General features: G+C 47.8%; 1 protein-coding gene across 1 annotated transcript in view; it reads left to right on the top strand.

The window, feature by feature from the left end:
• Positions 1–26,029, top strand: part of Cbp53E (Calbindin 53E) — a 182,706-nt gene that overhangs the window by 66,498 nt on the left and 90,179 nt on the right. The window contains exon 3 of the mRNA XM_070101331.1: positions 22,900–22,985. Within this exon, the coding sequence (XP_069957432.1) occupies positions 22,900–22,985 (86 nt within the window). The remainder of the gene's footprint in view (positions 1–22,899; positions 22,986–26,029) is intronic.

The raw sequence follows: 26,029 nt of genomic DNA, 5'->3' as shown, positions 1-26,029 counted from the left end.
ACAAATTACCCTTCTATGTGAGGGTAATTTGTGCATTGTTTAATTTACGGTATTGTGTCTTTTTGTTCTTAATGGGGAAAGTGTGTGGGGCGAGTGTGTGGGGAAGTGTTTGGTTAGTGTGTGAAAGTATGTGTGGATAAGTGCATGGAAAGTGTTGCTGTATATTACATGTTACTGTGACACGTCTGAGTGGTGCTCAGCAAGTGTTACTGTGATACATTTGGGTGTTCAACAGGTGTTACAGCGACACATCTGAGTGTATTCATACAGTGTTCCTATTTAACACTTCCTTTTTGTAACTTGACGTTGAACAACGTCCATTTGCCTCTGGAATGCTCTGTGCTGAAGTAATTATTTCCATTTTTATTCTAGAAATTCCAGAATTCTCGGATTTTGGAACCTAATTAAGAGCAGTAATTAAGTTCCTTGCTTGTGGAATGTTTTTTGAAATACTATAATGTGTCTCTCCACTCTTGCTTTTAGGAGGTGAAGAACGAGGAAAGCGGATTTTGTTTTCTAATGAATGAATGGCGTGGAAGGTAGTATTATTGAGATCAATAACCTCAGGTACAAGGGAAGTGTGTTGCTGTACTGTGTCTGGTACATTGGATGTGTTGTGCTGTACTGTCTGGTACATTGGATGTGTTGTGCTGTACTGTGTCTGGTACATTGGATGTGTTGTGCTGTACTGTCTGGTACATTGGTACACATTGGTTGTGTTTTGCTGTACTGTGTCTGGTACATTGGATGTGTTGTGCTGTACTGTGTCTGGTACATTGGATGTGTTGTGCTGTACTGTGTCTGGTACATTGGATGTGTTGTGCTGTACTGTGTCTGGTACATTGGATGTGTTGTGCTGTACTGTGTCTGGTACATTGGATGTGTTGTGCTGTACTGTGTCTGGTACATTGGATGTGTTGTGCTGTACTGTCTGGTACATTGGATGTGTTGTGCTGTACTGTGTCTGGTACATTGGATGTGTTGTGCTGTACTGTCTGGTACATTGGATGTGTTGTGCTGTACTGTCTGGTACATTGGATGTGTTGTGCTGTACTGTCTGGTACATTGGATGTGTTGTGCTCTACTGTCTGGTACATTGGATGTGTTGTGCTGTACTGTGTCTGGTACATTGGATGTGTTGTGCTGTACTGTGTCTGGTACATTGGATGTGTTGTGCTGTACTGTGTCTGGTACATTGGATGTGTTGTGCTGTACTGTGTCTGGTACATTGGATGTGTTGTGCTGTACTGTCTGGTACATTGGATGTGTTGTGCTGTACTGTGTCTGGTACATTGGATGTGTTGTGCTGTACTGTCTGGTACATTGGATGTGTTGTGCTGTACTGTCTGGTACATTGGATGTGTTGTGCTGTACTGTCTGGTACATTGGATGTGTTGTGCTGTACTGTGTCTGGTACATTGGATGTGTTGTGCTGTACTGTGTCTGGTACATTGGATGTGTTGTGCTGTACTGTGTCTGGTACATTGGATGTGTTGTGCTGTACTGTGTCTGGTACATTGGATGTGTTGTGCTGTACTGTGTCTGGTACATTGGATGTGTTGTGCTGTACTGTGTCTGGTACATTGGATGTGTTGTGCTGTACTGTCTGGTACATTGGATGTGTTGTGCTGTACTGTGTCTGGTACATTGGATGTGTTGTGCTGTACTGTCTGGTACATTGGATGTGTTGTGCTGTACTGTCTGGTACATTGGATGTGTTGTGCTCTACTGTCTGGTACATTGGATGTGTTGTGCTCTACTGTCTGGTACATTGGATGTGTTGTGCTGTACTGTGTCTGGTACATTGGATGTGTTGTGCTGTACTGTGTCTGGTACATTGGATGTGTTGTGCTGTACTGTGTCTGGTACATTGGATGTGTTGTGCTGTACTGTGTCTGGTACATTGGATGTGTTGTGCTGTACTGTGTCTGGTACATTGGATGTGTTGTGCTGTACTGTGTCTGGTACATTGGATGTGTTGTGCTGTACTGTGTCTGGTACATTGGATGTGTTGTGCTGTACTGTGTTTGGTACAGAAGGTGTGTGTTGCTGTACTGTTTGGTGTACAGGATGTGTGTTGCTGTACTGTGTCTGGTACGCAGGCTGCGTGTTACTGTGTGTAATATCAGTGCTGTGGTTGTTAGCGTACTTCCTGATAAGGACTCGACCACCTGATAGAGGAAGTTCTATTTACTGTAAGATGCGAGTAAAACACTGGTTACTAAAACTGTACAACTATTGGCATTCTTTTCTTTTCAGCAACTAAATGTTATTCTTTTGGTTCTAGTTCTCCCTTACCATGTACTAGCTAAATGATGATATCACCTCTAGTTCTCTAGCTTTAAGTAGGTAATTTTCATTAGCTTGTCTGTTGATTTCGGGAAAGACATCCAGAGAAGTCAGACTATCAGGAGCTCTTTGGTTATCTGTCATAGGGATGCTATTCAGAAACTTTATCTAGTGATAAGAGAGACTATAGACATCTCTGTATTTGCTATTTATTGAAACAAATGTCTTGATGGCTACACACTGGCTCATCAGGTATAAGAGGACCAATGGAACCTGTATACGGTAGGTAAAACGACACAAGTGCAACTAATGCGATATTTTTTTTCGTGGCAACGTTTCCTTCTTCAGGAGCTTCGTCAAGCCGTTACTATTAGTTACACTTGTGTCCTTTTGCCCAACAAAATGTCGGTAATTCTACCAATATTACTGCAACCGGTATACGACTCAGACCCTATAAAAGGTGTTTATTAGTTAGGTTAACATCTTTATTATGCACTCCATACCCATCCTGTTGGCTGTAGTTAAAAGAATACAGAGGTACATAATAGATCCAGGGACTGGACCGCTAAGTTTTGATAGGTGAACAAATTACAGTGGTAATGAACTATTTACATGTTTTGTCCCGTCATAATCGTAATAAGTTATTTATGCAGACATTAAATTGATTGGTAGTAGGTTGGCAGACAGCAACCGCCCACGGAGGGACTACCGTCCTGCCAAGTGTGAAACAGAAACCTGTAACTGTTTTACATGACCGAAGGTTTGGTGTCTTTTTTCAGGTACTTCTTGCTACTTCTACTTACATTTAGGTCACACTACACATACATGTACAAGCATATACATAAATACCCTCTGGGTTTTCTTCTATTTTCTTACTAGTTCTTGTTCCTCTTTATTCCCGCTTATCTCCATGGGGAAGTGGAACAGAATTCTTCCTCCGTAAGCCATGCGTGTCGTAAGAGGAGACTAAAATGCCGGGAGCAAGGGGCTAGTAGCCCCTTCTCCCGTATAAACTACTAAAAACGAGAACAAGTAAATCTATATAAAACTGGGATGTAATGCGGATAAGGAAGAAATGATTGCTAATGTTATGAATGATAAGAAGTTGGATGTACTAGCTCTAAGCGAAACAAAGCTGAAGGGGGAAGGCGAGTTTCAGTGGGGAGGAATAAATGGGATTAAGTCAGGATTATCTGAGAGAGTTAGAGCTAAGGAAGGGGTAGCAATAATGTTGAAGGATCAGTTATGGAAAGAGAAGAGGGAATATAAATGTATGAATTAAAGGATAATGTGGATAAAAATAAGGGTCGGATACGAAAAGTGGGTCATAATAAGTGTGTATGCACCTGGAGAAGAGATGAGTGTAGAGAGAGAGAGAGAGATTTCGGGAGATGTTAAGCGAGTGTGTAGGAACTTTTGAACCAAGTGAGAGAGTAATTGTGGTAGGGGACCTAAATGCTGAAGTAGGAGAAACGTTCAGAGAGGGTGTGGTAGGTAAGTTTGGGGTGCCAAGTGTAAATGATAATGGAGGCCCTTTGATTGAACTTTGTATAGAAATTGTTTGATTATAGGTAATACATATTTTAAGAAAACAAAGGATAAGTATACAATATATGATATAGGGAGTAATGACAGTAATTTGTTGGACTACGTATTGGTAGATAAAAGGCTGTTGGATAAAATTCAGGATGTACATGTTTATACAGGGGCCATAGGTATCAGATCACTGTTTAGTTGTAGCTACAGTGAGAGTGAAAGGTAGATGGGATACAAGGAAAATGGAAGCAGCAAGTAATAGAGTGGGGAAGGTTTATAAACTAAAGTAGGCAGTTAGGGTAAGATATAAAAAACTATTGGAGGACAGATGGGCTATTGAAAGTATAGGTAATGGAGTAGAAGATGGGGTAAGTTTAAAAATGTAGTGTTAGAGTGTTCAGCAAAAGTTTGTGGTTACAGGAAAGTGGGTGCGGGAGGGAAGAGGAGCGATTGGTGGAATGATGATGTAAAGAGAAAAAATTAGCATATGAGAGGTTTTTACAAAGTAGAAGTGATGCAAGGAGGGAGGAGTATATGGAGAGAAAAAGAGAGGTTAAGAGAGTGGTGAAGCAAGGTAAAAAGAGAGCAAATGAGAAACTTGGGAAGATGTTATCAACAAATTTTGTTGAAAATTAGAAAAAGTTTTGGCGTGAGATTAATAAGCTGAGGAAGCCTAGGGAACGAATGGATTTGATATTCAAAAATAGGAGAGCAGAGTTAGCAAATGGAGAGTTAGAGGAATCGAGAAGATGGAGAGAATATATTGAGGAATTGTTAAATGTTGATAAAGATAGGGAAGCTGTGATTTCGTGTATAGGGCAAGGAGGATATCTTGTAGGAGTGACGAAGAACCAGTTGTGAGTGTGGGGGAAGTGCATATGGCAGTCGGTAAAATGAAAGGAGGTAAGGCAGCTGAGATTGATGTGATAAAGATAGAAATGTTAAAAGCAGATGGGGATATAATTTTGGAGTGGTTAGTGCTTCTGTTTAAAAAATGTATGGAAGAGGGTAAGGTATCTAGAGACTGGCAGAGAACGTGCCTAGTTCTTTTGTATAAAGGCAGAGGGGATAAAAGAGAGTAAAAATTATAGTCTGTTGAGCATACCCGGTAAAGTGTATTTTAGCGTTATTATTGAAAGAATTAAGAGGAAGACGGAGAGTAGGATAGCAGATGATCAATGAGGTTTTAGGAAAGGTAGGAGGTGTGTAGACCAAGTATTTAGTGAAACATATAGGTGAACAACATTTAGATAAGGGTAGAGAGGTTTTTGTGGCATTTATGGATCTGGAAAAGTCGTATGATGGGTAGATAGGGGGGCAATGTGGCAGATGTTGCAAAGGTACGGAACAGGAGGTAGGTTACTGAAAGCAGTTTAGAGTTTAAACGAGGGAAGTAAGGCTCAGGTTAGAGTATGTAGGAAAGGAGATTATTTCCCAGTAAAAGTAGGCCTTAGAGAAGGATGTGTGATGTCACCATGGTTATTCAATATATTTATAGATGGAGTTGTGATGAATGGTTTGAAAACCATTCATCACATCTGTCAGACACTGCAACATCATGGGATCTTGGTACAAAGACTTCAACGCTTGTCCAACCCTTGGACGACGACCTACTTACACTAGTGGCAGGTTCCACTGTGATCCCGCCTCCTCCTGCTACAACTCACCTGACTGCAGTATACAAGCCACCTCTCTGGCCCTATGCTGTACTTCCTACAAGAGTGATGGACTGAACACATCGATTCCAGGCTAAGGGACTGATTACCTCAAACTCTTATCCTTACCTATTTCTACTTTGCATTAGACTGATGAAGCCATTGTGTGGCGAAACGTTTCTTCAATAAAGATTCCCATATATTGCATAAGTGTCGCAATTCTTCATAGATGGAGTTGTAAGAGAAGTGAATGCTCGGGTGTTGGCAAGAGGTGTGGAGTTAAAAGATGTAGAATCTAACACAAAGTGGAAGTTGTCACAGTTGCTCTTTGCTGATGATGCTGTGCTTATGAGAGATTCTGAAGAGAAGTTGCAGAGGTCGGTAGATGAGTTTGGTAGGGTATGTAAAAGAAGGAAATTGAAAGTGAATATAGGAAAGAGTCAGGTGATGAGGATAAAAAATATAGGTAACGAAAGCTTGGATATTAGATTGGAGGGAAAGAGTATGGAGGAAGTGAATGTATTCAGATATTTGGGAGTGGATATGTCAGCAGATGGGTCTACGAAAGATGAGGTGAATCATAGAATTGATGAGGGGGAAAAAGGTGAGTGATGCACTGAGGAGTCTGTGGAGACAAAGAACTGTATCCATGGAAGCAAAGAGGGAAAATTATGAGAGTATAGTTATACCAACGGTCTTACATGCGTGTGAAGCATGGTTGGTGAATGTTGCAAGAAGGAAAAGGCTGGAGGCATTGGAGATGTCATGTCTGAGGGTAAAGTGTGGTGTGAATATAATGCAGAAAATCCGTGGTTTGGAGATTAGGAGGAGGTGTGGGATTACCAAAACTATTAACCAGAAGGCTGGGGAGGGGTTATTGAGGTGGTTCGGACAAGTAGAGAGGCTGGAAGAAAATAGAATGCGGTCAAGAGTGCATAAATCTGAAGTGGAGGGAAGGCGGGGTAGGGCTCGGCTTAGGAATGATTGGAAGGAGGGGGTATGGGCGGTTTTGTGTGCGATGGGCTTGTGTGAGCGTGAGGACTTGACGTGCTGTTGGAGTCTGAGCCAATTAACATTTATGAAGGGATTCAGGGAAACCGGCAGGCCGGACTTGAGTCCTGGAGAGGAGAGGTACAGTGCCAGCACTCTGAAGGAGGGGTGTTAATGTTGCAGTTTTATAACTGTAGTGTGAGCGCGCCTCTGGCAAGACACACACAAAGTGGTGTGTGTGTGTGTGTGTGTGTGTGTGTGTGTGTGTGTGTGTGTGTGTGTGTGTGTGTGTGTGTGTTGAAAAACGATTTTCTACTTATTCGACATAATGTCAGCAACATGAATGTTCAGTCACTTCTCTGATTTCAGGTTTAGTCCATTAAGTGCAAAAAGTTGAAAACCAGAAGGATAAATCTAGGTTAATCCATAATGTGTTGGTGGTGTGTAAAGTGGAGTATAAGACCACCCGCTTGTGTACAACGGTGGTGCGGGGTCAGACTTGCATAGGCACACAGCACTGTATCACCCACTCCATTTAACCGATTACATTAGTTTTTTCTACTCAAACAGCGCTCAATCGTTAGCTTTATATCCCTCAAAGGAAGGCCCTTGATCGGTGACGGGCTCTTGATCCAAGGGATTAGACATGTCGGCTATAACTGGCATAATTTAATATTATCCGATACGTACAAACTGCTATCTACTCCACAGAATACATTGCCGTTTGTGTAAATTTTAGGGATATAGCAAATATAGCATCGATATTTTGGGTAAAGTAGGACGAGAAAGTCACCAGCGCTGGCCAGTCACTCATCAACCACCAGCGCTGGCCAGTCACTCATCAACCACCAGCGCTGGCCAGTCACTCATCAACCACCAGCGCTGGCCAGTCACTCATCAACCACCAGCGCTGGCCAGTCACTCATCAACCACCAGCGCTGGCCAGTCACTCATCAACCACCAGCACTGGCCAATCACTCATCAACCACCAGCGCTAGCCAGTCACTCATCAACCACCAGCGCTGGCCAATCACTCATCAACCACCAGCGCTGGCCAGTCACTCATCAACCACCAGCGCTGGCCAGTCACTCATCAACCACCAGCGCTGGCCAATCACTCATCAACCACAAGCGCTGGCCAGTCACTCATCAACCATCAGCGCTGGCCAGTCACTCATCAACCACCAGCGCTGGCCACTCATCAACCACCAGCGCTGGCCACTCATCAACCACCAGCGCTGGCCAGTCACTCATCAACCACCAGCGCTGGCCAGTCACTCATCAACCACCAGCGCTGGCCAGTCACTCATCAACCACCAGCGCTGGCCACTCATCAGTCAGCAGCGCTGGCCAGTCACTCATCAACAACCAGCGCTGGCCAGTCACTCATCAGCCACCAGCGCTGGCCAGTCAATCAACCACCAGCGCTGGCCAGTCACTCATCAACCACCAGCGCTGGCCAGTCACTCATCAACCAACAGCGCTGGCCAGTCACTCATCAACCACCAGCGCTGGCCAATCACTCATCAACCACCAGCGCTGGCCAGTCACTCATCAACCACCAGCGCTGGCCAGTCACTCATCAACCACCAGCGCTGGCCAGTCACTCATTAGCCACCAGCGCTGGCCACTCATCAGTCAGCAGCGCTGGCCAATCACTCATCAACCACCATCGCTGGCCTGTCACTCATCAACCACCAGCGCTGGCCACTCACTCATCAACCACCAGCGCTGACCACTCATCAGTCAGCAGCGCTGGCCACTCACTCATCAGCCACCAGCGCTGGCCAGTCACTCCTCAACCACAAGCGCTGGCCAGTCACTCATCAACCACCAGCGCTGGCCACTCATCAACCACCAGCGCTGGCCAGTCACTCATCAACCACCAGGGATGGTTAGTCACTCCTCAACCACAAGCGCTGGCCAGTCACTCATCAACCACCAGCGCTGGCCAGTCACTCATCAACCACCAGCGCTGGCCACTCATCAACCACCAGCGCTGGCCAGTCACTCATCAACCACCAGCGCTGGCCAGTCAATCATCAACCACCAGCGCTGGCCACTCATCAACCACCAGCGCTGGCCAGTCACTCATCAGCCACCAGCGCTGGCCAGTCACTCATCAGCCACCAGCGCTGGCCAGTCACTCATCAGCCACCAGCGCTGGCCAATCACTCATCAACCACCAGCGCTGGCCAGTCACTCATCAACCACCAGCGCTGGCCAGTCACTCATCAACCACCAGCGCTGGCCAGTCACTCATTAGCCACCAGCGCTGGCCACTCATCAGTCAGCAGCGCTGGCCAATCACTCATCAACCACCATCGCTGGCCTGTCACTCATCAACCACCAGCGCTGGCCACTCACTCATCAGCCACCAGCGCTGGCCAGTCACTCATCAACCACCAGCGCTGGCCACTCATCAGTCAGCAGCGCTGGCCAGTCACTCATCAACAACCAGCGCTAGCCAGTCACTCATCAACCACCAGCGCTGGCCAGTCACTCATCAACCACCAGCGCTGGCCAGTCGCTCATCAACCACCAGCGCTGGCCAGTCACTCATCAGCCACCAGCGCTGGCCAGTCACTCATCAGCCACCAGCGCTGGCCAGTCACTAATCATCCACCAGCGCTGGCCACTCATCAACCACCAGCGCTGGCCAATCACTCATCAACCACCAGCACTTGCCTCTCATCAACCACCAGCGCTGGCCAGTCACTCATGAGCCATCAGCGCTGGCCAGTCACTCATCAGCTACCAGCGCTGGCCAGTCACTCATCAGCCACCAGCGCTGGCCAGTCACTCATCAACCACCAGCGCTGGCCACTCATCAACCACCAGCACTGGCCAGTCACTCATCAGCCACCAGCGCTGGCCAGTCACTCACCAACCACCAGCACTGGCCACTCATCAACCACCAGCGCTGGCCAGTCACTCATCAGCCACCAGCGCTAGCCAGTCACTCATCAGCCACCAGCGCTGGCCAGTCACTAATCATCCACCAGCGCTGGCCAGTCACTAATCATCCACCAGCGCTGGCCACTCATCAACCACCAACGCTGGCCAATCACTCATCAACCACCAGCACTTGCCACTCATCAACCACCAGCTCTGGCCAGTCACTCATCAGCCACCAGCGCTGGCCAGTCACTCATCAGCCATCAGCGCTGGCCAGTCACTCATCAGCCACCAGCGCTGGCCAGTCACTCATCAGCCACCAGCGCTGGCCAGTCACTCATCAACCACCAGCGCTGGCCACTCATCAGCCACCAGCGCTGGCCAGTCACTCATCAGCCACCAGCGCTGGCCAGTCACTCATCAGCCACCAACGCTGGCCAGTCACTCATCAGCCACCAGCGCTGGCCAGTCACTCATCAACCACCAGCGCTGGCCAGTCACTCATCAACCACCAGCGCTGGCCAGTCACTCATCAGCCACCAGCGCTGGGCAGTCACTCATCAGCCACCAGCGCTGGGCAGTCACTCATCAACCACCAGCGCTGGCCAGTCACTCATCAACCACCAGCGCTGGCCAGTCACTCATCAACCACCAGCGCTGGCCAGTCACTCATCAACCACCAGCGCTGGCCAGTCATCAGCCACCAGCATTGGCCAGTCACTCATCAACAACCAGCGCTGGCCAGTCACTCATCAACCACCAGCACTGGCCACTCATCAACCACCAGCGCTGGCCAGTCACTCATCAGCCACCAGCGCTAGCCAGTCACTCATCAGCCACCAGCGCTGGCCACTCATCAACCACCAACGCTAGCCAATCACTCATCAACCACCAGCACTTGCCACTCATCAACCACCAGCGCTGGCCAGTCACTCATCAGCCACCAGCGCTGGCCAGTCACTCATCAGCCATCAGCGCTGGCCAGTCACTCATCAACAACCAGCGCTGGCAAGTCACTCATCAGCCACCAGCGCTGGCCAGTCAATCAACCACCAGCGCTGGCCCGTCAATCAACTACCAGCGCTGGCCAGTCACTCATCAACCACCAGCGCTGGCCAGTCACTCATCAACCACCAGCGCTGGCCAGTCAATCAACCACCAGCGCTGGCCAGTCACTCATCAGCCACCAGCGCTGGCCACTCACTCATCAGCCACCAGCGCTGGCCACTCACTCATCAGCCACCAGCGCTGGCCAGTCACTCCTCAACCACCAGCGCTGGCCAGTCACTCATCAACCACCAGCGCTGGCCAGTCACTCATCAACCACCAGCGCTGGCCAGTCACTCATCAGCCACCAGCGCTGGCCAGTCACTCATCAACCACCAGCGCTGGCCACTCATCAACCACCAGCACTGGCCAGTCACTCATCAGCCACCAGCGCTGGCCAGTCACTCACCAACCACCAGCACTGGCCACTCATCAACCACCAGCGCTGGCCAGTCACTCATCAGCCACCAGCGCTAGCCAGTCACTCATCAGCCACCAGCGCTGGCCAGTCACTAATCATCCACCAGCGCTGGCCAGTCACTAATCATCCACCAGCGCTGGCCACTCATCAACCACCAGCGCTGGCCAATCACTCATCAACCACCAGCACTTGCCACTCATCAACCACCAGCTCTGGCCAGTCACTCATCAGCCACCAGCGCTGCCCAGTCACTCATCAGCCATCAGCGCTGGCCAGTCACTCATCAGCCACCAGCGCTGGCCAGTCACTCATCAGCCACCAGCGCTGGCCAGTCACTCATCAGCCACCAGCGCTGGCCAGTCACTCATCAACCACCAGCGCTGGCCACTCATCAGCCACCAGCGCTGGCCAGTCACTCATCAGCCACCAGCGCTGGCCAGTCACTCATCAGCCACCAACGCTGGCCAGTCACTCATCAGCCACCAGCGCTGGCCAGTCACTCATCAACCACCAGCGCTGGCCAGTCACTCATCAACCACCAGCGCTGGCCAGTCACTCATCAGCCACCAGCGCTGGGCAGTCACTCATCAGCCACCAGCGCTGGGCAGTCACTCATCAACCACCAGCGCTGGCCAGTCACTCATCAACCACCAGCGCTGGCCAGTCACTCATCAACCACCAGCGCTGGCCAGTCACTCATCAACCACCAGCGCTGGCCAGTCATCAGCCACCAGCATTGGCCAGTCACTCATCAACAACCAGCGCTGGCCAGTCACTCATCAACCACCAGCACTGGCCACTCATCAACCACCAGCGCTGGCCAGTCACTCATCAGCCACCAGCGCTAGCCAGTCACTCATCAGCCACCAGCGCTGGCCACTCATCAACCACCAACGCTAGCCAATCACTCATCAACCACCAGCACTTGCCACTCATCAACCACCAGCGCTGGCCAGTCACTCATCAGCCACCAGCGCTGGCCAGTCACTAATCAGCCATCAGCGCTGGCCAGTCACTCATCAACAACCAGCGCTGGCAAGTCACCCATCAGCCACCAGCGCTGGCCAGTCAATCAACCACCAGCGCTGGCCAGTCAATCAACTACCAGCGCTGGCCAGTCACTCATCAACCACCAGCGCTGGCCAGTCACTCATCAACCACCAGCGCTGGCCAGTCAATCAACCACCAGCGCTGGCCAGTCACTCATCAGCCACCAGCGCTGGCCACTCACTCATCAGCCACCAGCGCTGGCCACTCACTCATCAGCCACTAGCGCTGGCCAGTCACTCCTCAACCACCAGCGCTGGCCAGTCACTCATCAACCACCAGCGCTGGCCAGTCACTCATCAACCACCAGCGCTGGCCAGTCACTCAACCACCAGCGCTGGCCAGTCACTCATCAACCACCAGCGCTGGCCACTCATCAACCACCAGCGCTGGCCACTCATCAACCACCAGCGCTGGCCACTCATCAACCACCAGCGCTGGCCAGTCACTCATCAACCACCAGCGCTGGCCACTCATCAGCCACCAGCGCTGGCCAGTCACTCATCAGCCACCAGCGCTGGCCAGTCACTCATCAGCCACCAGCGCTGGCCAGTCACTCATCAGCCACCGGCGCTGGCCAATCACTCATCAACCACCAGCCAGTCACTCATCAACCACCAGCGCTGGCCAGTCACTCATCAACCACCAGCGCTGGCCAGTCACTCATTAGCCACCAGCGCTGGCCACTCATCAGTCAGCAGCGCTGGCCAATCACTCATCAACCACCATCGCTGGCCTGTCACTCATCAACCACCAGAGCTGGCAACTCACTCATCAGCCACCAGCGCTTGCCAGTCACTCATCAACCACCAGCGCTGGCCACTCATCAGTCAGCAGCGCTGGCCAGTCACTCATCAACAACCAGCGCTAGCCAGTCACTCATCAACCACCAGCGCTGGCCAGTCACTCATCAACCACCAGCGCTGGCCAGTCGCTCATCAACCACCAGGGCTGGTCAGTCACTCATCAGCCACCAGCGCTGGCCAGTCACTCATCAGCCACCAGCGCTGGCCACTCATCAGCCACAAGCGCTGGCCACTCACTCATCAGCCACCAGCGCTGGCCAGTCACTCCTCAACCACCAGCGCTGGCCAGTCACTCATCAACCACCAGCGCTGGCCACTCATCAGTCAGCAGCGCTGGCCAGTCACTCATCAACCACCAGCGCTGGCCAGTCACTCATCAACCACCAGCGCTGGCCACTCATCAGTCAGCAGCGCTGGCCAGTCACTCATCAACCACCAGCGCTGGCCAGTCACTCATCAACCACCAGCGCTGGCCAGTCACTCATCAACCACCAGCGCTGGCCAGTCACTCATCAACCACCAGCGCTGGCCAGTCATCAACTACCAGCGCTGGCCAGTCACTCATCAACCACCAACGCTGGCCAGTCGCTAATCAACCACCAGCGCTGGCCATTCATCAACCACCAGCGCTCGCCAGTCACTCATCAACCACCAGCGCTGGCCACTCATCAGCCACCAGCACTTGCCAGTCACTCATCAGCCACCAGCGCTGGCCAGTCACTCACCAACCACCAGCACTGGCCACTCATCAACCACCAGCGCTGGCCAGTCACTCATCAACCACCAGCGCTAGCCAGTCACTCATCAGCCACCAGCGCTGGCCAGTCACTAATCATCCACCAGCGCTGGCCAGTCACTAATCATCCACCAGCGCTGGCCACTCATCAACCACCAACGCTGGCCAATCACTCATCAACCACCAGCACTTGCCACTCATCAACCACCAGCTCTGGCCAGTCACTCATCAGCCACCAGCGCTGGCCAGTCACTCATCAGCCATCAGCGCTGGCCAGTCACTCATCAGCCACCAGCGCTGGCCAGTCACTCATCAGCCACCAGCGCTGGCCAGTCACTCATCAACCACCAGCGCTGGCCACTCATCAGCCACCAGCGCTGGCCAGTCACTCATCAGCCACCAGCGCTGGCCAGTCACTCATCAGCCACCAACGCTGGCCAGTCACTCATCAGCCACCAGCGCTGGCCAGTCACTCATCAACCACCAGCGCTGGCCAGTCACTCATCAACCACCAGCGCTGGCCAGTCACTCATCAGCCACCAGCGCTGGCCAGTCACTCATCAGCCACCAGCGCTGGCCAGTCACTCATCAACCACCAGCGCTGGCCAGTCACTCATCAACCACCAGCGCTGGCCAGTCACTCATCAACCACCAGCGCTGGCCACTCATCAGCCACCAGCACTGGCCAGTCACTCATCAGCCACCAGCGCTGGCCAGTCACTCATCAACCACCAGCACTGGCCACTCATCAACCACCAGCGCTGGCCAGTCACTCATCAGCCACCAGCGCTAGCCAGTCACTCATCAGCCACCAGCGCTGGCCACTCATCAACCACCAACGCTGGCCAATCACTCATCAACCACCAGCACTTGCCACTCATCAACCACCAGCGCTGGCCAGTCACTCATCAGCCACCAGCGCTGGCCAGTCACTCATCAGCCATCAGCGCTGGCCAGTCACTCATCAACCACCAGCGCTGGCCAGTCACTCATCAGCCACCAGCGCTGGCCAGTCACTTATCAGCCACCAGCGCTGGCCAGTCACTCATCAACCACCAACGCTGGCCAGTCGCTAATCAACCACCAGCGCTGGCCATTCATCAACCACCAGCGCTCGCCAGTCACTCATCAACCACCAGCGCTGGCCACTCATCAGCCACCAGCACTTGCCAGTCACTCATCAGCCACCAGCGCTGGCCAGTCACTCACCAATCACCAGCACTGGCCACTCATCAACCACCAGCGCTGGCCAGTCACTCATCAGCCACCAGCGCTAGCCAGTCACTCATCAGCCACCAGCGCTGGCCAGTCACTAATCATCCACCAGCGCTGGCCAGTCACTAATCATCCACCAGCGCTGGCCACTCATCAACCACCAACGCTGGCCAATCACTCATCAACCACCAGCACTTGCCACTCATCAACCACCAGCTCTGGCCAGTCACTCATCAGCCACCAGCGCTGGCCAGTCACTCATCAGCCATCAGCGCTGGCCAGTCACTCATCAGCCACCAGCGCTGGCCAGTCACTCATCAGCCACCAGCGCTGGCCAGTCACTCATCAACCACCAGCGCTGGCCACTCATCAGCCACCAGCGCTGGCCAGTCACTCATCAGCCACCAGCGCTGGCCAGTCACTCATCAGCCACCAACGCTGGCCAGTCACTCATCAGCCACCAGCGCTGGCCAGTCACTCATCAACCACCAGCGCTGGCCAGTCACTCATCAACCACCAGCGCTGGCCAGTCACTCATCAGCCACCAGCGCTGGCCAGTCACTCATCAGCCACCAGCGCTGGCCAGTCACTCATCAACCACCAGCGCTGGCCAGTCACTCATCAACCACCAGCGCTGGCCAGTCACTCATCAACCACCAGCGCTGGCCACTCATCAGCCACCAGCACTGGCCAGTCACTCATCAGCCACCAGCGCTGGCCAGTCACTCATCAACCACCAGCACTGTCCACTCATCAACCACCAGCGCTGGCCAGTCACTCATCAGCCACCAGCGCTGGCCAGTCACTCATCAGCAAACAGCGCTGGCCACTCATCAGCCACCAGCTCTGGCCAGTCACTCATCAACCACCAGCACTGTCCACTCATCAACCACCAGCGCTGGCCAGTCACTCATCAGCCACCAGCGCTGGCCAGTCACTCATCAGCAATCAGCGCTGGCCAGTCACTCATCAACCACCAGCGCTGGCCAGTCACTCATCAGCCACCAGCGCTGGCCAGTCACTCATCAGCCACCAGCGCTGGCCAGTCACTCATCAACCACCAGCGCTGGCCAGTCACTCATCAGCCACCAGCGCTGGCCAGTCACTCATCAGCCACCAGCGCTGGCCAGTCACTCATCAGCCACCAGCGCTGGCCAGTCACTCAGCCACCAGCGCTGGCCAGTCACTCATCAGCCACCAGCGCTGGCCAGTCACTCATCAGCCACCAGCGCTGGGCAGTCACTCAGCCACCAGCGCTGGCCAGTCACTCATCAGCCACCAGCGCTGGCCAGTCACTCAGCCACCAGCGCTGGCCAGTCACTCATCAGCCACCAGCGCTGATCAGTCACTCATCAGCCACCAGCGCTGGCCAGTCACTCAGCCACCAGCGCTGGCCAGTCACTCATCAGCCACCAGCGCTGGCCAGTCACTCATCAGCCACCAGCGCTGGCCAGTCACTCAGCCACCAGCGCTGGCCAGTCACTCATCAGCCACCAGCGCTGGCCAGTCACTCATCAGCCACCAGCGCTGGCCAGTCACTCAGCCACCAGCGCTGGCCAGTCACTCATCAGCCACCAGCGCTGGCCAGTCACTCAGCCACCAGCGCTGGCCAGTCACTCATCAGCCACCAGCGCTGGCCAGTCACTCAACAGCCACCAGCGCTGGCCAGTCACTCAGCCACCAGCGCTGGCCAGTCACTCATCAGCCACCAGCGCTGGCCAGTCACTCAGCCACCAGCGCTGGCCAGTCACTCATCAGCCACCAGCGCTGGCCAGTCACTCATCAGCCACCAGCGCTGGCCAGTCACTCAGCCACCAGCGCTGGCCAGTCACTCATCAGCCACCAGCGCTGGCCAGTCACTCATCAGCCACCAGCGCTGGCCAGTCACTCATCAGCCACCAGCGCTGGCCAGTCACTCATCAGCCACCAGCGCTGGCTAGTCACTCAGCCACCAGCGCTGGCCAGTCACTCATCAGCCACCAGCGCTGGCCAGTCACTCAGCCACCAGCGCTGGCCAGTCACTCATCAGCCACCAGCGCTGGCCAGTCACTCATCAGCCACCAGCGCTGGCCAGTCACAACCAATAGAGAAAATCATTTATATATCTACTGATCTAGTTATGTTAGATTTTGTTAGATGAGTCTGTTAGGATATATTATTTTTGTTAGCGTGTATTAAGTTTAGATTAGGATTTGTTAAGTTTAAGTTAAGGTATAGTAGGATTATGTTTGGATATGTTAAGCTTATATTAAGTTGATATTAGGTTACGTTGGGTTACATTTCGTTTGTTCCCATTAGCACAAAAGAATATCTCCTTAGCACAAATCATTTAATATTGGGCATTTTAAAGGAATTTATAGCCAAAATACGCCGGTGAACAATAGTAAATTACAATAATGATTTCTTAACACACTGACAGTTTCCCACCAAGGCAGGGTGACCCGATAAAGAAAAAAACACTTTCATCATCATTCACTCCATCACTGTTTTGCCAGACCCACCCCTCCCCTACATTTATAAAACTGCAGGCACTGTACTTCCCAGACTTATTTCGGCCTCTGTATCTTTGTTGCACAGAAAAGGCATGGCAGAGCCCAACACAAGTTTCTAAGGCAATTAGTGTTGAAGATTTGAAGCCGATCAGGGAGGTACTCAAGAGCTGTCTCATTCAAAGTAATATTTCAATTTCCTCGACAAAAAAATAGAAAATTAGCTCTTAAACACCCCAAAGCCAGTCCCAACGGCTTTAAAAGCTCAATATCAATCAAATGAGCACTCAGTATTCATAGATAACCCACACCTAGGAAAGGAATCTAATGACGTTTCGGTACGTCCTGTAAGTTGACTTTGATCAAGGACGTAGCGAAACGTCTGCATGAAGTTCCTCTCCTAAGTACGGGTTATATGTGAATTTTTCCATCCACAGTATTATGACTTATTATTCTCGAGGCATTGTATAACTACACTGGTCACTACCACTACTACTACTACTACTACTACTACTACCACTACTACTACTACTACCACTACTACCACTACCACCACCACTGCTACTACTACTAATAGTCCTCGTCCTCGTCTTCCTGGTCCTCGTCCTCGTCCTCGTCCTCGTCCTCCTCCTCCCCTCTCTCTTGTCCCGTCCCTGCCAACTGAACTGTACATTCTGGCTCCATATAAGTTTTCAGTTCATTCTTTAAAACGTGCGATTCTTTCTGATTCAGAATTCAAACCTAAACATACCCATCATGGAGAAGAGATACAAGGGAACCTGAAGACCAGTGTGATGGCCGACTACTGCTGTACGCTGGTGCGGGAGAGCCAAACTGAAAACAATACAGATTCTAGGACATAATTAGAAGACAGTAGATTATTATTATTATAATCAAGGGGGAAGCGCTAAACCCGGAGGATTATACAGCGCCTGGGGGGGGGATGTGGAAGGCATTCAGGCTTAATTCGGGGAACTGGAGCACAGATCCAATTCCCTAAATCAAGAGCCCCTCACCAACATCAAGGAACCTTCCTTGAGGGGTGAAGACAGTAGAACTATATACAAAAGATGAGGTACTCAGTCCCTCAGCCTTGGAGTTAGTGTTCACAGCATCGTGGTGGAGGATAATCTGGAGTAAAGGCAAGAAGACTGGCGGTTATATAGGCGTCAGTGGATAAGGACTTGCAGCAGACGAGGGCATAGTCACTGGTAGGCGGGATTCCCCAGTGGAAGTAGGTCCTACCCAAAGGGATGGGTTAGTTGTAGCAGCCGTGAAGAAGGTCTTGTAGATGTCCGCTGAACCAAGATTCCATGATGTTGCAGTGTCTGACAAGTTGTGCAAGAAAGGTATAAAATACCGACAATGTGAAAGTTAAGACACATTTGCAACATCTGGATATCTTTATTGTAGACGTTTCGCTATCCAGTGGCTTTATCAATACAAATTCCAGGACATAATTAGAAGACAGTAGAACTATATACAAAAGAAGAGATAATCAGTGCCTCAGTCTTGGAGTTAGTGTTCACAGCGTCGACATATGTGATCCAGATAAGTTGGAATAACTGTTATGAAATTTATGTTTGTTATACGTGTATATAATGAACATACTTTAGAAAAGATTAATGTTTGACATTGTATACACCACACTTAATAACCGTGTATAATATAATTGTTAGGGACCATATATAATGTGGCTCTTAAACTTTACATAACCAAAATAATGATCATAAAATTAAAAAAAAAAATTACCTGGAGTTTACCTGGAGAGAGTTTCGGGGGTCAACGCCCCCGCGGCCCGGTCTGTGACCAGGCCTCCTTACGTGATGCTGATAAAACCAGCTCTCCAGAGTTAGCTTAAACCAGCCATCTTGTTTTCTGAGTTAGATAAAAAGCTCATATTTGTCTTATCAGAAGAGAAAAAGGCATTCAACTAATGCAGTTCCAAGATATTTAAAAAAAAATGAATTTTAAAAACAAAAATAAAAAATTGACACACACTAAAATGCAGAGAATCACAAATAATACGATCTCGCAGCGCACCAGTCACTCATCAGCCACCAGCGCTGGGCAGTCACTCAGCCACCAGCGCTGGCCAGTCACTCATCAGCCACCAGCGCTGGCCAGTCACTCATCAGCCACCAGCGCTGGCCAGTCACTCATCAGCCACCAGCGCTGGCCAGTCACTCATCAGCCACCAGCGCTGGCCAGTCACTCATCAGCCACCAGCGCTGGCCAGTCACTCAGCCACCAGCGCTGGCCAGTCACCAACACGGCCTCACAGCCACCAACACGGCCTCACAGCCACCAACACGGCCTCACAGCCACCATCACGGTCTCGCAGCCACCAACACGGTCTCGCAGCCACCATCACGGTCTCGCAGCCACCAACACGGTCTCACAGCCACCAACACGGTCTCGCAGCCACCAACACGGTCTCTCAGCCACCATCACGGTCTCACAGCCACCAACACGGCCTTACAGCCACCAACACGGCCTCACAGCCACCAACACGGCCTCACAGCCACTAACACGGCCTCACAGCCACTAACACGGCCTCACAGCCATCAACACGGCCTCACAGCCATCAACACGGCCTCACAGCCATCAACACGGCCTCACAGCCATCAACACGGCCTCACAGCCATCAACACGGCCTCACAGCCATCAACACGGCCTCACAGCCATCAACACGGCCTCACAGCCATCAACACGGCCTCACAGCCATCAACACGGCCTCACAGCCATCAACACGGCCTCACAGCCATCAACACGGCCTCACAACCATCAACACGGCCTCACAACCATCAACACGGCCTCACAGCCATCAACACGGCCTCACAGCCATCAACACGGCCTCACAGCCATCAACACGGCCTCACAACCATCAACACGGCCTCACAGCCATCAACACGGCCTCACAGCCATCAACACGGCCTCACAGCCATCAACACGGCCTCACAGCCATCAACACGGCCTCACAGCCATCAACACGGCCTCACAGCCATCAACACGGCCTCACAGCCATCAACACGGCCTCACAGCCATCAACACGGCCTCACAGCCATCAACACGGCCTCACAGCCATCAACACGGTCTCACACCTCGAAATGTTTCTGACTTTTGTTGTGCTGTTTTGCAGCAAATAATTTTCCGGACTGAGTAATTTCCTGGTGTGGACGCTGCTTTGCCGGCAGTGTGACAACTTTTATGCGTGTTACAGAGTTTAATTGTTTGCACTGTGCATGATGGACTGTCAGATTAAAGGGCAAGCAACTAGTGGATAGCAAAGGGCAAGCAGTTAGTGGAGGCCCAAGGGCAAGCAAATTGCTTTGTATCGCCAGGACAAGCAACGTGATGGAGGCCATTGGTAAGTAAATTGCTTAGGTCGCTAACACTGAAGCTTCGTCAGATTACAATCTGGTGTTATAATATAATACATCAACCAACTTTGCGTATATTTTTCCTGTAGATTATACAAACATATCTGAAAAAGCAGATTTTGGTTTAGCCCATATTATGCAAAGCCTTGTTGTTTGAGAGTCTTTGTCTGTGGCGATACCACAACTTCCTGCTGAAAGGAGTGTAAGAGCTATGTGGTTTTATTCTTTTCTTATTGAAGGTAAATAGAAATATGTAGGTTTTAAAAATTTCAGTTTGATTTCAAAGGTTATGTTATTGTAAGTAATATCAAGTGTTATTCAGATTTTTGTAGTTTGATGTTCAAGTCGTTTATACGTGTGGAGAAATCAATAAATAAAATCATCTACAAAATTCACAAAAAGTTAGATAATTCATGATAAAGTTTTCATTTGTCAGACCAGATCAATTTCGTCCAAACACTGAAATCGTTTAACGATTTACCTCTATTAATCAACGTTGTTCCACCGAATTCAAGTCTGAAATGCACTGAATTTAACTCTGAAATAGTCTTCTTTTTCCAAAGCACTTGCAGAAATAAAATTTACTTCTTTTGATTACGATTTTTATAACTTTTCAAGTTCCTTATGACTAGCTTTTGCACACTAAGCTTCCTTGTGTACAATAAAATGTAAGCCTATCATTGGATGTCCAGCATATTTTGGAAACACTTTTACAAAACCAGTTTCTCTACCTATCATGCTGTGGTGCACCATCAGTTGTCAAACAAACTAGTTCTGAAAGGCCAGCCTATCGATTAGACAGTTCGTTAACTACTAACTGCCTTATATATTGCTTCCCATGTGGTATATTCGGGTAACGTTACCAAGTTAACCAGTTCTTGGTATATATCATCACCACTACAAAGTCGAGTAATAATTGCTAGCCTAGCTAATGGTGAAACATCAGTGTTCTCATCAAGAGAAAGGAATTTGCAAAGAACCAAAATCTATGCTTAGCTCCTTTGTAATGTTTGTTTCTATCTTTGATACTCTTATCTTTCACTGGGTTTCTACTCACTGCCAGATCTTTAATACCCTGAATGATTTTTTCTTTTTCTGGAAAGCCATCGACAAGGAAAGGAGCGCATTCTACCCATGATTCTTTAATACACTCGCCCTTCACCTCTGAAATTTCAGAACCAGTAACAACGAAGATGGACTTACCTCATACAGATTTCATCAAAAACATGGGACTGCATATTTTTTATTCCCGATTTCTCAGGAAGTGTTTTTTTCAGTGGATGTCACGTGCCAGGATTTTTTTCTTCGTGTATCACCATGGGAACGCGTACCACGGATTTCTTACACCCTGCTAGACCGAAACACCACCACCACGGTCTAAAGAGAATTTGTGGCCTGTCCAGCTTCTGTGAGGCTGGAGAGAGCCCATAGTTCGACCCCCCAGTCAGCAATACTATTATTCATTGCTATAAAACCATTTGTTTCTTTAACTGCATATATATATATATATACATATATATATATATATATATATATATATATATATATATATATATACATATATATATATATATATATATATATATGTCGTGCCGAATATGTAAAACTGGTCAATTAGCAAGAACTCATTTAAAATTAAGTCCTTTATGCAAATTTCTCTTATACGTTCAAAGATATATTTTTTCATTAATGTTAATATAAAAAATTTTAATTTTGCACCAAAAGAATCTTAGAAAACTTACCTAACCTTATTATAACAAGAGCAATTTATTTTAGCCTAACCCAACTAAATATATTTTAAATACGTTTACAATAATTTAGTACTAAACAAACACAATCAAATATATTTTTTTCGTTAGGTTCAGAATGATTTTGGCGAAATTATTGCATACACAAATTTTCACTTGTCCTATATGGCAAGATGAGTGTTGCTATTTAAGCCAAGATCGCAAGTTATGCCTATTCGGCACGACATATATATATGTATATATATATATATATATATATACATATGTGTATGTGTGTGTGTGTGTGTGTGTGTGTGTGTGTGTGTGTGTGTGTGTGTGTGTGTGGTTTTTCTATGGAAAAATTCTTGTATATTCAAATTTTTTAGATTAATTCTGTAATGTTGAAGCGCTAAATTCGTAGGGGTAGTACTGTGCCTATATTAATGAGAGATAATCAGATTTGATTCAGGGAAGAGATCAGGTTGAATTCCTTGGATTAAAATTTCGTCACCGGTGTTAAGGAATCTTCCTTAAAAATGTAAGCAGGTTTAGAGAAACAATATCAAAATAATCAACTTATTACAACTTTTATTTTTTTAGAAAAGTTAAACCGAGACAAACACAACAAGTGAAGTAATCCGTGTGTGTTTGATCTGACAGGTAATGGATACATCGAGGGATCAGAGCTGGACGGCTTCCTTAAGGAATTTGTCTCTTCAGTCAACGCAAAAGATGCTAATCCGGAGGTAGGAATCTATCTGCTTGTCACGTTTTCTCTCTGTATCTCTCGCTATCTGTTTCTGTCTTTCTGTGTTTGTCTTTCTCTCATACATTTCTCACATTTTGTTTTCTCTTTTTAATAACGTTCTGTAGTCTATGCTAACCCTGAGGTAGGAGTCTGTCTGCTTGTCACGTTTTCTCTCGATCTTTCTAGCTATCTGTTTCTTTCTCTGTCTCTGCCTTTCATACATTTCTCACATTCTGTTTTCTCTTTTTATTAACGTTCTGTAGTCTCCAAGTTCACTATTGCAATCACTATTATCAGTGAGCTTGAAGAAAATCCAAGTTATTTCGATAAATCGAGGTAAGGCAAGGGAAATGCCAGGTCACACCTCTGGCAATATGACTAGCAACCCCCTCAACAAGATACTCTCTGGCAATATGACTAGCAACCCCCTCAACAATATACTCTCTGGCAATATGACCAGTAACTCCCTCAACAAGATACTCTCTGGCAATATGACCAGTGACTCCCTCAACAAGATACTCTGGCAATATGACTAGCAATCTCCTCAACAAGATACTCTTTGGCAATATGACTAGCAACCCCCTCAACAAGATACTCTGGCAATATGACCAGCAATCTCCTCAACAAGATACTCTCTGGCAATATGACCAGCAACTCCCTCAAAAAGATACTCTCTCAATAACCAGAACCTGAAATTTTCAACAGAGAAACCTTTGGAATGTTACAAGAGTACGTTACCCCAGCTCACTCACGAAGTCTGAGGGAGGGGTCAAGAACTAGGCTTTGGTACATTCTGGGTCAGCGGGAGATGATTTCTTTTGTAAAAATAGTTGGGTCTTAGGTCGGGGCCTCTGCAATGTTTCCAGTGTACAGTTTATTGTTGGTTTGAAGGTAACTTGATGAGGCCTGATTGCTGAAGTGGTGACTTGGTATTTGAAGTGTCGCTTTTTGAGTCTCGTGAAAACATATAAACAGTCATCTATATATGGAGACAAAAATGCATAAGCTTTTAATGTGTTTTATTTGCCACTTTAGTATGTTAAAATAAAGCTGGTTAAAACACACCTATGTATGTTGTTAGTGCCAGAGCGCCGGACTGTTTTATTTATATGGGCGTCAATTAAACATTATTAATTGTGTTGAATATTAAAAGAGTTTATAATTAGTACTGAACACTAAACCATGTTTAAGTTTAGTACTGAACATTGAAATGTGTTTTAATTTTGGATTGAATACTCTACCAGGTTTAACTTTACTACTGAAAAGTAAAATGTGTTTAAACTTATTATTCAACAGCAAGATAAGTTTAACCTAACTGTTGATCCCCTAACCATGACTAAGCCTAGTACAGAAAACTAAACCATGTTTAACTAAACTTTGTATCAAATACTAAACTAGTTTCAGGCCAAGTATTAAATTCTAGACATTGTTTAAGCTTGGATATAATACATACACAAACTTACTTTCGCCTTATCCTTGCCTGTTTTACAGACTGTCTTTATAGATTAACTGGGAGATGGAACACAATCTGTAAGATGTGGTGTTTGGGGCTAAAACTGCGGGACACAACCTGGGGGATATGGTCTGTGGAACAGTCTGGGAGGTTACAATTGGATAGAGAGGTTGATCTGGGAGGTCACTAGACAGTGGATGGGCATACAGCACCCATCCATCCAAAGCCAACCATCCATCTATTTGCTATTGGTAGTTTTATACCATCTACTATTGCAACTGTTACATCATAATTAAGTCATACTAATGTCATGATCATCTCTTACACAAACATCCGCACTTGTCAAATAAATTTTATACCATTAACCTCTCAAAGAAAAAATATATATGGCATAATTATTACATATCACTTCCTCGAAAATCACACTGGTTAATTAATCTGTATCCAAAATCAGACTCGCCTGACATTAATATCAGTTTCGCATCTTCACATTCCGCAATAAATTTTGCATCAGTAATGCCTAAAGGAAAGAAAAATCACCCGAGATCTGAGCACCGACCAGTGAGGACTAACCATTCTGGGGACCTTGATATTATAAACAAAGGACTTTTTAATGCCTCCGAGATGGTGTGTTATTAAATCTATGAAGGAAAATGTGATTGAATTGCTATTGAATTATGTCTGGTAGGAGGGTTATATATATCAACTGATTTCCATTATATATTTCCTTATACTGTGCAATCGCACCAATCTTTAACGAGTTCGCTCAGATCGCTTTCATCTCGCTCTTGCCTTATCCGAGTTATTACTTTTCATAATTCTCTTTGCTGAGTTCATTATTTAAATACCCTATAGAAATGTTATGCATCCTTAAAGTGTCTTGTAGAGAATTATCAAGACCTTTCCAAGTTTGCTCATCCGTAACCCACAATATTCGATAGTTCAATATGTCATTTTCAATCACCCTGATCAACTTCACCTCTCATAAATTCCTTCACTATCTCCCTTAAGAGCAGAAAGAGGGGGGGGGTAACTTATAAATGTACTTGGTTTGTTATTTTTATTCGTCCTTTATTTCTGTCAAAATCAACAAAAATATAATTTCTTATATTCGACAATTTCATTATAAAAAAGCAAATAACTTTTTACTTGACTCAGAAGATAATTTTTCTTCTTATCCAATGAAAATGCTAAACCAAGTTTCAATATTTATTTAAAACACAATACCTACAAATATTTAGCTAACACTTTAGTCTATTTAAAAATGGCTAAGAAAATATAATTATTTTCATCTGAAACATATATTTCTCATATATTTTTCAACTCGTATATCTTTTTCTTATATATTTTTCAATTCGCATATCTTTTTCTTATATATTTTTCAACTCGCATATCTTTTTCTTATATATTTTTCAATTCGCATATCTTTTTCTTATATATTTTTCAACTCGTATATCTTTTTCTTATATATTTTTCAACTCGTATATCTTTTTCTTATATATTTTTCAACTCGCATATATTTTTCTTATATATTTTTCAACTCGTATATCTTTTTCTTATATATTTTTCAACTCGTATATCTTATACCA

The sequence above is a fragment of the Cherax quadricarinatus genome, chromosome 76 (genome assembly GCF_038502225.1).
Source record: "Cherax quadricarinatus isolate ZL_2023a chromosome 76, ASM3850222v1, whole genome shotgun sequence".
Classification (NCBI taxonomy): Eukaryota; Metazoa; Arthropoda; class Malacostraca; order Decapoda; family Parastacidae; genus Cherax; species Cherax quadricarinatus.
This window is presented reverse-complemented; position numbering and strand designations above follow the sequence as displayed.